We start from the raw sequence: 13,555 nt of genomic DNA, 5'->3' as shown, positions 1-13,555 counted from the left end.
GGGACATATAGGACCAAGTACTAGCAGAACGAGAATTTGTTACCGCCTTCCAGGGCGACGAGACCAACTAAAACCCATCAGTTTGGGCAAGCTTCAAATTCCAAGGAATTATGAGAAAGAAAAGATGAGCCAAAAAGTACTATTGTACTACTTATAGACAGCAATTAAAGGAAGTCCATTCTTTTAAGCACACAGATAGTATACATATGTATACTAGACGATGAACCAAGAAGTTCCCAATGTCTTTACAAAGACCAAGTTTTAACAAAAATAGTTTACTTTCAAGCCTGTTCGGGAGATACATCCCTACACGGAAAGAGATCGTACCCGCGACCTAGTAAAGTGATCTAATGTGGCGTAACAAGCCCAAGTGGCTACGTGATCCAGAAGCGATACTTATAGCGTGCTACGAAGCACGATGGAGAATGTAATGTTTTACCAGAATCAGCGTTCTAAGTTATCGAGAACGATATGAAAGTATGACCTCCAGCTGCGGTTATCAGTTTAACAGCACGAGGAACCCCATCTTGGAATGTATGGTTTCCCAGAACGCGTTTAGCATGTGCGAGCTCCACAAGAAAAACAAGGGAGTGTCACATAACTAGAACCGATGATTATAATCAATAGTACTTACTTGGATTCCCAATGAAATCCCTTCTAAGAGTCCTTCCAAGGACGATACCCTCGTCTATTCAGACTCTAGTTTTGACTCGCAAGTACCATGTCAGTGTTCCTTTTTCTGTGCGAGGTTTGACTCATTTCCAGCTTATGGACTGCAGTCCTTTTGACTCATCGTACATAAAGAGTAAAGTTTTGACTGTTTAAGCTCCAGTCGTAAACCCTAAATTCTACAGTTGTTCATATCTATGATCTTCGGATTGAGCGTATTCCTCAGACATTCTTTGAACCTCCGGGACAACGATGTCCTGTCGGCTATTAAGACCTTTGATTGACTCACGTTCTGCAAGTAGTACGCCACTTTCATTCTCTTCAGGAAAGCGGTGACTCAGTTTCAGTTCCCAAATTTGGGATACTCTTATGTTCCAAGCATCGTTATTTGTTGTTGCCTCCTTTGAGCCACAATATTGGAGATTTATATCTCGATTTCTTGGACCTATGCAATGAAATTTCATTCTTACGATGCTTACGTTGTGATCCCCAGAGTGATCAAGACAGTTAAACATTTTCCTCAGGGAATTTCATGTGGTGCTGGAACTTTTTACCTCCCTATTTTGAAATCCTACAAAGGTGAAATTTTTCGACCTCGATTCCAGTACATGTATTATTCCTAGTCTCGGAATTTTTTCTGCAGCTCGAAGTTAAGGCAAGCATATTGCACCTTTCCCCTAACAAGCTTGCCCTAGCTGATTTTTTCTGAATAGTTCATTTCAATGCGTTGCCTTAATGAACCTATGAAATCATTAATGTGATTTTGTTATTCCATATCGAGATGCCTTTGAAACATGATCAATGTTCCTTCATTGAAATCGCCTACGTTTATAAATTTTCGTGGTTGATCATCTTAGGCGATGACATGTTTGAACCACTGTCCTTGATGCCCAGATCCTTTCAGTTTAATTGGACAACTGTATTGTCCTATTTTGCAGCTTACTATGGGAATTTACAGTTAATTCATTTCCATCCAGTTTTCATGACCTATCTCATGATTATTTCTAGCTCCCACCAGGGGTGAGCCTCAGCTTCTATGAGTTTGCCTGGAACCAGTTGAACTACGTAGTTCTTTGAATGAACTCAATACTTACCTTCAAGGTCGATTATCGACAAAAATTCATATAAGTTGAACAAGAGATGTTATTCTAGTCCAGTTGGGTATTCAGTAGCCCTTCAAACTTTCAGTCATACTCTCTTGTGTGAATAATAATCCAAGTTAAGACTATTAGATTAATCATCGAGTTATTGATACGAGGCTAGCAGAAAAAGGCATGGTCTCAGTTTCTTTCAGATACGCATAATAAATACGTCCCCATGGAGACACGTGCAGGAAATGATGCACCAACCAGAAGCGTCGCATAACCGACAGCAAAGCGTTAAATACTTCGAATCTACGTACCGCTTGTGACCAGCAGGTGGAAGATCGAATATTTTGTTGTATAGAGAAGCAACTAGCCTTGAGTAGAGAAATATCAAGGAATATTTGAGGATTAAATGATGTCCGAAGACGTAAAAGACCTATATGGTAGTTTGAACGATCAAAATGCTTACTCCGAGTAAGATAAGTAAGCCACAAGAACAAAGACTCAATCATGGGCATGTAATGAAAGCCATGGAGAAAGTACGAGTGTATTCGTAGTTTATGTTTGACGGAACAAATCCCATCAGCAAAAGGGATTCGTCTGAGAGGTGGCCAGGAAAGGCTAAAGCTGGAGAGACATTCGGGGAGAGGAACGCGTGATAGCACAGCTACCCTCACCATCACTACTATGAAGGGAAAATCGAAATTTTTCCTTAAAGAGTTATCGCAAGAGAACGGGTTTAGAACCCTATAATATAGAGCAAGGACAAACGTTGACAACAAAACGCGACGAAGTATTCTACGATATGCCACATCCCAAATTAAGCGGCTCAGAAAGGAGCTGTCGATAGAGTTTTGTGTTAATCTAGACACGAGATCTACATCACTTTGGAAAGTCATGCTAGATTATTTCACCACGAATCGCTCAGTCGAACCAAAAGAGCATGGAGACAGTAGCGTTGGGAGAAAGAAGCCAACACATCCACATGCACAGATCCAGTATTCAAGGTTTAACGCGAGTAGAATAAAGTCTATGCTAAATCATGACAAAGAATCGCGGTGAACACAAAAGCATCTTGAAACGATGAAAGTAGACTACCTCAACTAAGCGAGAGGTTACGAGGTCATTAGGCTAGCTCAATGACTACGATTACGATCGATACAAGCATTTGAGAACTTAGTATCTGACGATGAAATCTAAAACGAGGAATGGCTTCAACCGCCAGACGAAATGGAACGTCTAATGGATGACTTGAATCAGTCATATTATCTCAGTCACCAGATAGAAGGGCGCTTAAGGAACAACAGAACTTAAGATCTAGATACAAGAACTACTAGATGCGCATTTTTAGACTCAGTGTGTGACCATGTGGTACACCAGAATTCTTCATGAAGAAGGATAGAACGTTGAGAGTTGAGAAAGTTAACACTCAAGAACAAGTATCCTTTACCGAGAATCGACGATCTTTTCGATCAGCTGCAAGGAGCTAGAGTCTTCTCGAAGAACGAGAAGGAACACGAGGAACATTTGAGGGCCACTTTAGAAACGTCAAGAGCCGAGAAACTCTATGTTAAGTTCAGCAAGTGTGAGTTCTGGCTTAATGAAGTGAACTTCCTTGGACACATAGTGACAGCAGAAGGGATCCGAGTAGACCCCGCTAAGGTTGAGGCCGTGCAACGTTGGCAGTCACCAGCGACGCCCAATGAAATTCGAAGTTTCCTAGGTCTGGCAGGATACTATCGAAGATTCATTGAGGGGTTTTCTAAAATAGCGAGGCCGATGACTCAACAGCTCAAGAAAGGAGTTAAAGTCAATTGGACCCCAGAATGTGAAGCAAGCTTCCAGTTGCTAAAGGAAAAGTTGACCACAGCGCCAGTTCTAGCTGTGCCAGAAGCGGGAGTCAACTATGTGGTGTATACAGATGCATCGAAGGTCGGACTCGGGTGCGTGCTGATGCAGAAAGGCAAGGTGATAGCATATGCGTCACGCCAGTTGAGGCCGCACGAGTTGAACTACCCGACGCACGACCTGGAACTAGCAGAAGTGGTACACGCTTTGAAGATTTGGGGACGTCACCTCTATGGAGTTCGATGTGAGATCTTCACAGATCATAAGAGTCTCAAGTACTTCTTTGAGCATAAGGATCTAAACATGAGACAACGTAGATGGCTAGTGTTAGTCAAGGACTACGACTGCGGTATAAATTACCACCCAGGCAAGGCCAATGTGGTAGCAGATGCCTTGAGCAGAAAGACTGCACCTCAAGTGGCTACCTTCCTCACACAGGAGGAAGAGCTTATCAGAGAATTCACCATGATGGGACTGGAGATAGCAAGAGCCCCGGAGACAGTGGACAGCAAGATTTCCACCTTGGTCATAGAACCAGACTTAAGAACCAGAATCATTGACGCCCAGAGATACGATGAAGCCCTGGAAAAGGTTCGTCTCAGAGTGAGGACCGGACAGGGAGATGGTTACAACAAAGAGGCGGATAATGCTCTCGTTTTCAAAGGGAGGTTATGCGTACCCAACGAGGAGGCACTTAGGAACGAGATCATGAGTGAAGCTCATGAGACACCCTACACTGCCCATCCTGGAAGTACGAAGATGTATCAGGACTTAAAGAAGCAGTTTTGGTGGGATGGCATGAAGAGAAGCATAGCATCGTTTGTAGAAAGATGTCTGGCCTGCCAGCAAGTGAAGGCTTTACATCAACGACCCTATGGGAAGTTGCAGCCTCTCGAGATCCCAGAATGGAAGTGGGAGCATATAGCAATGGATTTTGTGACAGGATTGCCAAAATCACAGCGAGGAAACACTGCCATCTGGGTGGTTATAGATCGCCTCACCAAAAGTGCTTATTTTATACCAATCCGAATCACATATGGATCCGACAAGTTGGCTCAGATCTATGTGCAAGAGATCATACGCTTACATGGCATACCAGTAACGGTTACTTCGGATCGAGATTCGAAATTTACTTATAGATTTTTGGATAGGCCTACAGCGAGAGTAGGGCACTCAGCTGAATTCCAGCACAACATTCCATCCACAGACAGACGGACGGTCCGAAAGGACGATTCAGACATTAGAGGATATGTTGAAAGCCGTAGTGCTCGACCGTGGAGTAAGCTGGGAGCCAGTACTTCCACTTATAGAGTTTTCCTACAACAACAGTTACCAGACAACCATAATTATGGCCCCATATGAAGCACTCTATGGGAAGAAATGTAGATCACCGCTTTACTGGGATGAAGCAGGTGAGAGAAGAATTCTCGGACCAGACTGTAATAGCCGGGACTAAGATCTCGAGAATTTTCGAAACAAATACTAGAAGTGTTATACAATTAATGAATGCATAATTTTATTTCTTGAATAAAAGAAATAGTACAAATTTCAGAAAAGAATTAAAGCTAATGAATTTTCCAATGTCATTTAATCTCAAACTAACAATTTCACAATCCTTGTCGACACAAAAAAATATATAAACCGAGCTACACTATTACAATTCGAGTCCCTAGCATCTATATCGACCTCCATCGCCGAACCGTCTCGGCAAAGCAGCGACGAGTCCGAGAAGCCACGAGAGAGGGCAGCCCCGTAGCAGCCGCAGCTCTTGCCAAAGCACACAAAAAAAGAGAATTAGTTGCATAAATTAAAGACAACTAAAAGAGGTATTTAAAAGGAGAATGTGTAGCCTTACCTTTTCAAAAATGAGGAAGTGTTTGGGCTAAAAGGAGCAATTCCAGCCGGCACCTTCTTCCAGCACCTGCAGGGGCTCAGGGAAACTGTGTTGGACAGCTTGTACTCCCTTCCTGCCTGCCATTGTCAAGAAATCCCCTAGCAAATCCCTGCCATTCTTTGTGCACCTGCAAAAAGGAGATAACTTATGAATGAGCCAAGGTACCATACAGCACAGAACAGCCACTACCATGAAACACTAGAAATTGTTTACAAAAGGGGCTCAGGGTACAGTGTTCTGCAGAGCTGCAAGAGAGCAGCCAGCTGCCTAAGCTTTTTTTCAGTCAAGTACAGCAACCATTGTGCAGCTTTCAGTTACAAGCTGTGCATAAATATGCCACACCCCTCGGTTCTATCTTTCCTTCCACCACCACAAAATTTGCTCAGCCTCATATCAGTTTGAGCAGCAAGGAAACGAGTTAAGGAGAAAGAGGGAGAACCGAGGCAGTGAGGAATCGAGCAAGAGTAAGAGTAGCTCCTCTTCAGTCACAAGAGGTAAATCCTCAACACCCTTTGTGCATCTTTTTACGCAAACACAGTAGGTAGCACAGAATAAGAACTTAGAAGGACATAGAAGTCATGCTTAGATCTCTTAGCCCTTCAATAAACATGATAGGAAATAGCTAACAAGATGATACCACAGTATAGCCTCATTACTACAAGCTTCGTTGGATTTAAGAAACAATTACCACAAGCTCAACCCCTCCATGAGATTCAATCCTCCATAACAGAATCTAAGAAAATCCCCAATGCTAAGTCACAGAAACATAGGAATTTGCCGGCTCCTTTTCACACCACTAAAAGGAATAAAGAAGAAACTTAGCTTTGGGAGGGGTTGGCGACGGAGGAGCTGCTGGGCAGCTGGACCGTCGGGGTTCGGCCCGATGCTCGGCGGAGGAGCATTTGCTGCTGAAACCATGGGGCATCGCCGCAGCGTCGGCTAGGGGGCAGAGGGTCTACCCGACGGCGTTTCGCGAACACGGTGGTGGTGACAGCTCGCAGCAAGCCGGAAGTTGAGAGGGGTGGGCAGGAGATGGCGACGGCGTAGAGGGAAACGCCGGCGACGGAAGGCGAGAGATGAGAGGAAGGGGGCCAGGGTTCCCGATTTCTTTTTCTTCTTCTTTTGTTTGTGAATTGGGGGAGAATGAGGAAGAATGGGGAATGGGGGCCGATGCATTGGAGGAATAAGGAGGTTTGGGCTTGATTTCTTTGGGGCTGATAATTAATTAAAAAAAGGGGATGGGCCTGTAAATAGAAATAAATGGAGAGAGGAGTATAGTTTGGGCCACTTTATTTCTTTTGTTTTGGGCCTGAATTAATTAAGGGGAAAAGACCAATCATTTAAACTGGACCGAGATTCAATCGACGAGCTTGAAAATAATTTTGTGTCAGGAAGGAATTGAGTTAAGGAATTGGGCTTGGAGCTTAATTAATTTAGTTTCCTAAGCTGCGGAAGAAGAGGATTTATGAGCCGTGATGAAATAGTTTTCGATAAAATAATTAAAGCGGACTTTAATAGTCACAGTTTTAATTAAAGAATTTAGATCTCTAATTTTTGAAAGAAAGAGATAAAATAAAATAGCACACGCTTAGGCATGCATTCATGCAAGATAAGCATTTTCTTTAAAAAGCCTAATTTAAGTATATTCAACTTTGTAAAGGAACGTCGTCACTCGACGCGTAATCCCAGGACAGAAAAGCACCCGTTTTTGCAAGAGTTAAGCAATTGAGGTGGGGTTTCTCTTCCTTCTTTTAAAGCATGCTTTATGTGAAAATATGATTATTTGAATGAGTTGTCATGCCATGTTTTGTTTTATGATTGCCTATCTGTTGGCTATGCCAACCCAGTTAAATCGAATTCGGGTCCCAGTAGGTCAGTAAATCCTACTCGGACTAGTGTACACATAGGGACCGTGAGCTAGCGCTAGGTTGGCCGGTCCGTGGGTCGTGAGCTAGCGCCAGGTTGGCCGGCCCAGTGGTCGTGGAATGTGGCCACATTCCCGATTCACGCAACTGATATGGCATATCATCAGAAGTTTAAGAGACTGCAGTCTATTTTCAGAAAGAAATAACAGATTTTAGTGACCGGGATAGATTTTCAGTAAAACCCCGCGTTCACTCAGCTTGGCTGACAACTAAAAGAAAATATTTTCGGCATGAGCCCACTGAGTGCATCAAGTACTCAGTCCTGCATATTGTTTTCCTTAATGTGCAGGTTGATTGTTGTCAAAGCCGAGGAGGTGTTGGGACAGAAGACCAAATAAGTAGGAAGGTAGCGGGTGTAGTGTGTCTTCATACATACTACATCTGTCTTGGTACTCTTCCGTTGCGCAAATTCAGAACATTCATTTAACAAAGACAATTTCTCATAACTACTCTGATTCAGCATGATTTGTACCCTCAACACACTTCAGACAATGTTTCTTTTGATTTAAGCATCTTATGATGAGTTGAGACAGTTTCAGTATGTTTTAGTCGCGGTAAAGCTACACTTTCTTTGACTAGGGAGATGTGGTCGTGACAACAACATCAGTCTATATAGAAGTCCAGAGATTTGTACAAACTGCACATGGAACAAAAATCACATGCTATCAATATTCATCAATTGATAGATTGGATGGTTCTATCTTAAAATTTTCAAAACTTGGTAGTTTTGGATATATATGTAAAAAATAGAGATATGAAATATGAAAAAATGATACTAGCTCCCTCCGTCCCAATGTAGCAGAGGCATTTCGTTTCATCACAAGAGAGTAATGTAAGAGAAGAAATGTGTTGCTTTTTTGCTAAAAAATGACTTAGTACAACTCAAAAAGAAATACGACTCAGCTAAAGAGGGATAAAGGGATTACTTGCAAATCGTTCTTGATTACCAGATTGGGATGGGCAATCAGCAATATATAATTTTAAAATTTTGGAGAAATCCTACGAACTTCGATCTTCTTTTCTGACTATGTCCGAACTTTGTTCTTAGCTTCAATCTCAACCTATATGGTGTGAAATATATCCAAATGAGTCAAAGAAACACTCTCAAATAAATGCACGGATTCTATTTGATTCACATCACATCCTAGTTTCTTGAAACCTTAACTTTTATCCAATACCAAAATCAGACTTCAAAAATAATTATATGATTTGCAAAACCTAAAATTAAAAGGAAATAAAAAACGTAAATAAGAAATAAAATTTGAAAATATGTAATATAATGTTTTTATTCCTCAAATGGCCACCGATGAGCAAAATTCATTATGCATCAGCACACCTCTAACGAAATCCTATGTTTGATTCCTTAGCCCGTTTCACAAGTCCTATGTGAATATCAAGTTATTCTAAGGCCGTGACTTTTTAAGCTCGTCGGCGGGAACTGCATCAATAAGAGGTATAAGATGGTTAATGACGGAGAGGAATTTAAAGCACTACAATTACATGCTTAAGAATTTAAATTTGTTTGGACTTTTGTTTTATAGGAAAATTGCACCAAAGTAGTAGTAATTGCCAAATCAAAGAAAAAAGATTCACTTGACATGTGTACAACAAATAGAACTTATGATTCTCTATATTAGCAAAGTTTCATGAAAGAAAACAATGATGAAAAAAACTTGCACATCACAAAGATTTTTTTTACAGAAACATCTTTCTGACCTTGAATTTCACAGAAGCTGTACCAATAACAACAAAAATCATATACTATTAATATTTGTCAATTGGTTTATCTAAGATCGGATGGTTCTATCTTAAAATTTTGACAATTTGGTAGTTTTGGAAATATATGTAAAACCGCAGGCAAAATATAGAAAACAGAGAGGGACCCATTGCTTCTGTATATTCTGTTCCTAAACGGATATGAAAAAAATGATACTTACTTGCAACAACATTCAAACGGGTTGGTAATGAACCTTGATTTCCAGACGGGGATGGTGGCTGCGCCAATCCGAATCAATACATAGTTCAGGGCAATCCCTAATGTTTAAATCTCTTAATGCATCCATAGAGGGAAGACGCTTCAACTTGTTGCAACTATATAATTGTAACTCCATAAGAGATGAGAGGTTCCCCAACCATTGGGGCAATTCTTCTAATCCTATATTCTCCAACTCTAAGCTCCGAAGAAGAGTGAGATTTTGAATGGATTGGGGCAGCCACTCCCAATTTTCCACCCCCTTCAAATGTAAGCGATCAAGTGAGTTGCAACATCCTCGCAGCATCCCTTCCACAGTCTCTGCAATGCTAACACTATCCTCTCTTGACCATTCCACACTCACATCTATCTCTAATGTTTTCAAGCTGCTAAGATCCCAACTCTCAACACTACCACTATTAGCAGCCATCAATTTAGGAACACCTTTGATTGTCAATTGGTGTAGATGAGGAGATGATTTAGCGAGGCAGTCAATTAGCATTGGTAGATTCTTTAGCCTCCTTAATCCTACCAATGAGAGATAATCAATTGTAGGGGCCCACCACTCTAGCATTTCACACGGCAATTCCATCAGCTCTCCACAGTCTACAATGATCAGCCAACGGAAGATCCCCTGTGATTGTCGTGCTCCACCACTTGGATTCCCAATCGACTTCAGATTCTCGCAATCCATAATACACAAACCCTCCAGAGAATTGAGGGTGTCCAAGCCATCTGGTAATTCCCTCAACAAAGGACATCGTGATATCTCCAAATATTTGAGATCCTGATTCTTAAAGAATAACCATTCTGGCACACATTTCAATCTATCTAACTCTTCTAATCGGAGTGACGTTAAATGATTGAATGAAGTATTTATATACCTCACCTTCGTCAATCCTTTCAAACAAAGAGACTTGAGATTAGACAAGTGCTCCAGCTTTGGAAATTCCTCAATTTCTGAGCACCTGTAGAGTTTTATTGCAATCAAGTTATCAAGTGGTACCCAAGATCCTTGAGGCCCATCACGTACTTCCATCTTCTCAGCCCATGTTGGAAGTCTTTTGCCTTTGAATCCTGTAATCTTCAACTTCTTCAGATTTTCATGAGGTTGGAGGCCTTCCAACACACTCTCATCATTTGTTCCATCTTCTCTACCATCACTACATTCAAACACCAAATCAAATAAGTTTGGTTTCTGAAATATATTTGCTTTCAGAGCCTCTTCCTTATCACGCACCTCCTCCAGATTACGAATCTTTAGCCTTCCTTTGAGATTCTTCAAACTTCCGAGCTCTTCAATTTGGAAGCCCTTTTTTTTGCCTACTGTGAAGTAATGTAGTGTTTGGAGACTAGTTAATCTCCCAATCTCCGCTGGCAACTTTGTATTAGAACCAATATAAAGATGCCTTAAATTAAACATATACTTCATCGTACTTGGCAGATTCTCTAACTCCCAACATACTGTTAATGTTTGCAAGTGATGGAGTTTACCAATCCATTTCGGCAAGTTTACAATTTGTGTACCATAAATATTCAGATTTCTCAAATGTACCAACTCCCTAATTGAATTGGGCAACTCTTTATAGTCACCAGAAAGAGTGAGATTATGCAGACATTCAAAGTTTGAGAATATAGGAGTACCAGAAGTTCCACCTTCCAAGAATAATGTACGCAGAGGCTTGGCAACTTCTTCTGTAATAGGACTTGATTCTTTTTTCAGAAACATGTATCGCACAGGGTTACTGCCTTCTGCATTATTATGGGATAAAAGATAAGATGCAAGATCATGCACAAGATCATGCATCACACACCTCCAAACATTTCCATAATTATCTTTCAGTGCAACTTGTAACAAAGAGTTTTGTAGGAGCACATTAAAAAACATGTTACCCACAGACTCCACGTCATCTCTTCGGGTAGGTTGAAGAAACCCTTCTGCCATCCATAGTTCAATCAACTCTTTCTTATCGATTTCCAAACCTTTGGGGAAAACCGAACAAAATGTGAAGCACTTCTTGAGCGATGGTGAGGACAGGTGATCATAGCTCAATTTCAATATTTTTGAGATATTTTCACCCCCTTCACCATCTGAAAGCCAATTTTCATTGATGAAGTGCCACTCTTCTTCGGACTTACCGCGAAGCACTCCCCCGACTACATTGGCAGCTAGGGGCAAACCTTTGCATCTTTTTGCAATCTTTCTTCCAATCATCTCGAATCCTGATGGAACTTCACCATTTTTATCAAAATTTTTGGCTTTGATTATAGACCAACAATCTTCATCTGATAAGCCATTCAAATGATGAATATGAAATGGGTTAACAATGGAAGCAACTTTTGCACTCCTAGTGGTGACGATAATGCCATTTCCGTTAGTAGAAGTAACTCCCAGTACGGAGTTTATAAAGTCTTCCCATTTCGAAACATCACCATTCCATACATCATCAAGAACAAGGAGATAAGTTTTACCCTTGAGAGCTTCTTGAAGCTTTTCCAAGATATCATCTTTGCTCTCAACTCTAACCTTGAGAGCTTCATGAAGCTTTTCCAGAATATCATCTCTGTTCTTAACTCCATCACTAGCCTTTTTAGTCACCTTATAAAGTATTTTGTTGAAAAGACTAATTGCATCAAAAGTTTGGGAAACATGAACCCAAATATGTGATCCGAATCGAGCTTTTACCCTTTCATGATTGAAGACTTTCTTAGTCAACGTAGTCTTCCCCATACCCCCCATTCCGACAAGAGCAACCATAGAGAAGATCCGATCATCCTGGATCTTGGTGAGCATGCTAACTAGTTTAGGCACATCATCATCTCTTCCAATAAAGATTGGATCAAGACTGATCGAATCCGTCTCAATGGAAGTATGAGCAACAGCAGCAGGTGCTTTCACAATCATGCTTTGAATGCCAAGATCTGTTGCCCTTTTGTTCATACACTCAAAAGTAACATTGATTTGTTTGATTGTGTGAGCCATATTACGCCGACGCAAAATGCCATTAAATGGTGAGAGGCATGATAGTACCTTATCCTTGGCTTGGGGTGTCTTCATTTTCTTCACTTTTTTGTGGAGAAGATGATAGCTGAGTTCGTCCAAGACATTGTCAGCATCGAAAGCCACGGCTTCAAGCTCCCTCAACCAGATCTTGACAGCATCTTGGGTGATGGATTTCTTCTCAGCATCATTCAAGTAGGCTTGAATCATCCCCAATGTCCTTTGCAGCTGCTGGGCATCCTCATCGAAACCTCGAAATAGAGAGTACTCATCCCTGAAAAGGTTGATCAGGTTTTGGACAAGAACTTCAATGGCTGCAGAAGACACTCCTTCCATGGTTTCGCAGAGAGAGAAAATGCTTGCAAGCTTATCTATGAAGATGAAGAATGTGTGGAAACTTGTGGATGGTATGCTAATAATCAATGTTTTAAAAACCAGACCGGCAAGCGAACCGGCGACGTTACTGGTACACGGTTCAACCGGTCCAACCGGTCGAACCACCGGTCTAACCGTTTTACTGTTGCAAATATATATAAAAATATATTAAATATATTAAATTTAGTAAATGATTTACCATTAAAAATATATCACAAAACATTAAACCTTATAGATAATTAGTGATGTATAAATACAAATAATATTAAAATTTAGTAAATATATTCAGATATATATATAGGGATGTATTCATTTCCTTTTCCTATATTTCCTCCTTTTTCCTTCTTAATATCAGCCATTAGATTAGAGAAATGGACGGTCAAGATCAACATTGAGTAATTAATCCCGTGTTGCATTATTTGTCCTATTTTGTGCATTATGAGGGTACAATAGTAATATAATAATGGCTGGAAACCGCTACGAATAATGCACCACATGGTAACGAGTAATGCATATAATTACCTATATAATGCACAATTTATGAACTGCAATGCATACGAACAAGATGTGCTGTGTTATGATGTTTGACACACGTTTCTTGTTTCCCCTAAGGGTTTAATAAGCTTAGGGGCTAGGGGATAGTACGTACGCATTAATAACAAAATATATAACGATACGAATAATTCACCAACTTGTCACGAGTAATGTATGTTATTAACTATATAATGCACAATATGTGAACTGCAATGCATACGAATAAGATGTACCATGTTATGATGTTTGACA

General features: G+C 40.8%; 1 protein-coding gene across 6 annotated transcripts; it reads right to left on the bottom strand.

Moving 5' to 3' along the window:
• Positions 1 to 5,121: 5,121 nt before the first annotated feature.
• On the bottom strand, positions 5,122 to 12,773 carry LOC121777261 (disease resistance protein RGA2-like). Of its 6 annotated transcripts, none has more exons than XR_006045454.1 (4): positions 9,359 to 12,773; positions 8,758 to 8,859; positions 5,458 to 5,623; positions 5,122 to 5,369 (listed from the first exon to the last, which is right to left on the bottom strand). XR_006045454.1 is itself a non-coding variant. In XM_042174450.1 (2 exons), exon 1 carries the CDS (start codon positions 12,728 to 12,730, stop codon positions 9,371 to 9,373), a length of 3,360 nt encoding a protein of 1,119 aa, XP_042030384.1. In that variant the 5' UTR covers positions 12,731 to 12,773; the 3' UTR covers positions 8,124 to 8,482; positions 9,359 to 9,370. The 6 variants fall into 6 exon arrangements, 1 of the variants encoding a protein (XP_042030384.1); XR_006045451.1 differs by lacking the exon at positions 8,758 to 8,859 and adding an exon at positions 8,348 to 8,482; XR_006045453.1 differs by lacking the exon at positions 8,758 to 8,859 and adding an exon at positions 8,369 to 8,482.
• Between the last annotated feature and the right edge of the window lie 782 nt (positions 12,774 to 13,555).

The sequence above is a fragment of the Salvia splendens genome, chromosome 18 (genome assembly GCF_004379255.2).
Source record: "Salvia splendens isolate huo1 chromosome 18, SspV2, whole genome shotgun sequence".
NCBI classification, from domain to species: Eukaryota; Viridiplantae; Streptophyta; class Magnoliopsida; order Lamiales; family Lamiaceae; genus Salvia; species Salvia splendens.
The sequence above is the reverse complement of the archived record's forward strand: the minus strand, read 5'-3'. Positions and strand labels throughout refer to the sequence as shown.

What these genes read in the sequence shown, in the direction of transcription:
- LOC121777261 (XM_042174450.1), bottom strand. Translation starts at nt 12,730, where the DNA reads ATGGAAGGAGTGTCTTCTGCAGCCATTGAAGTTCTTGTCCAAAACCTG.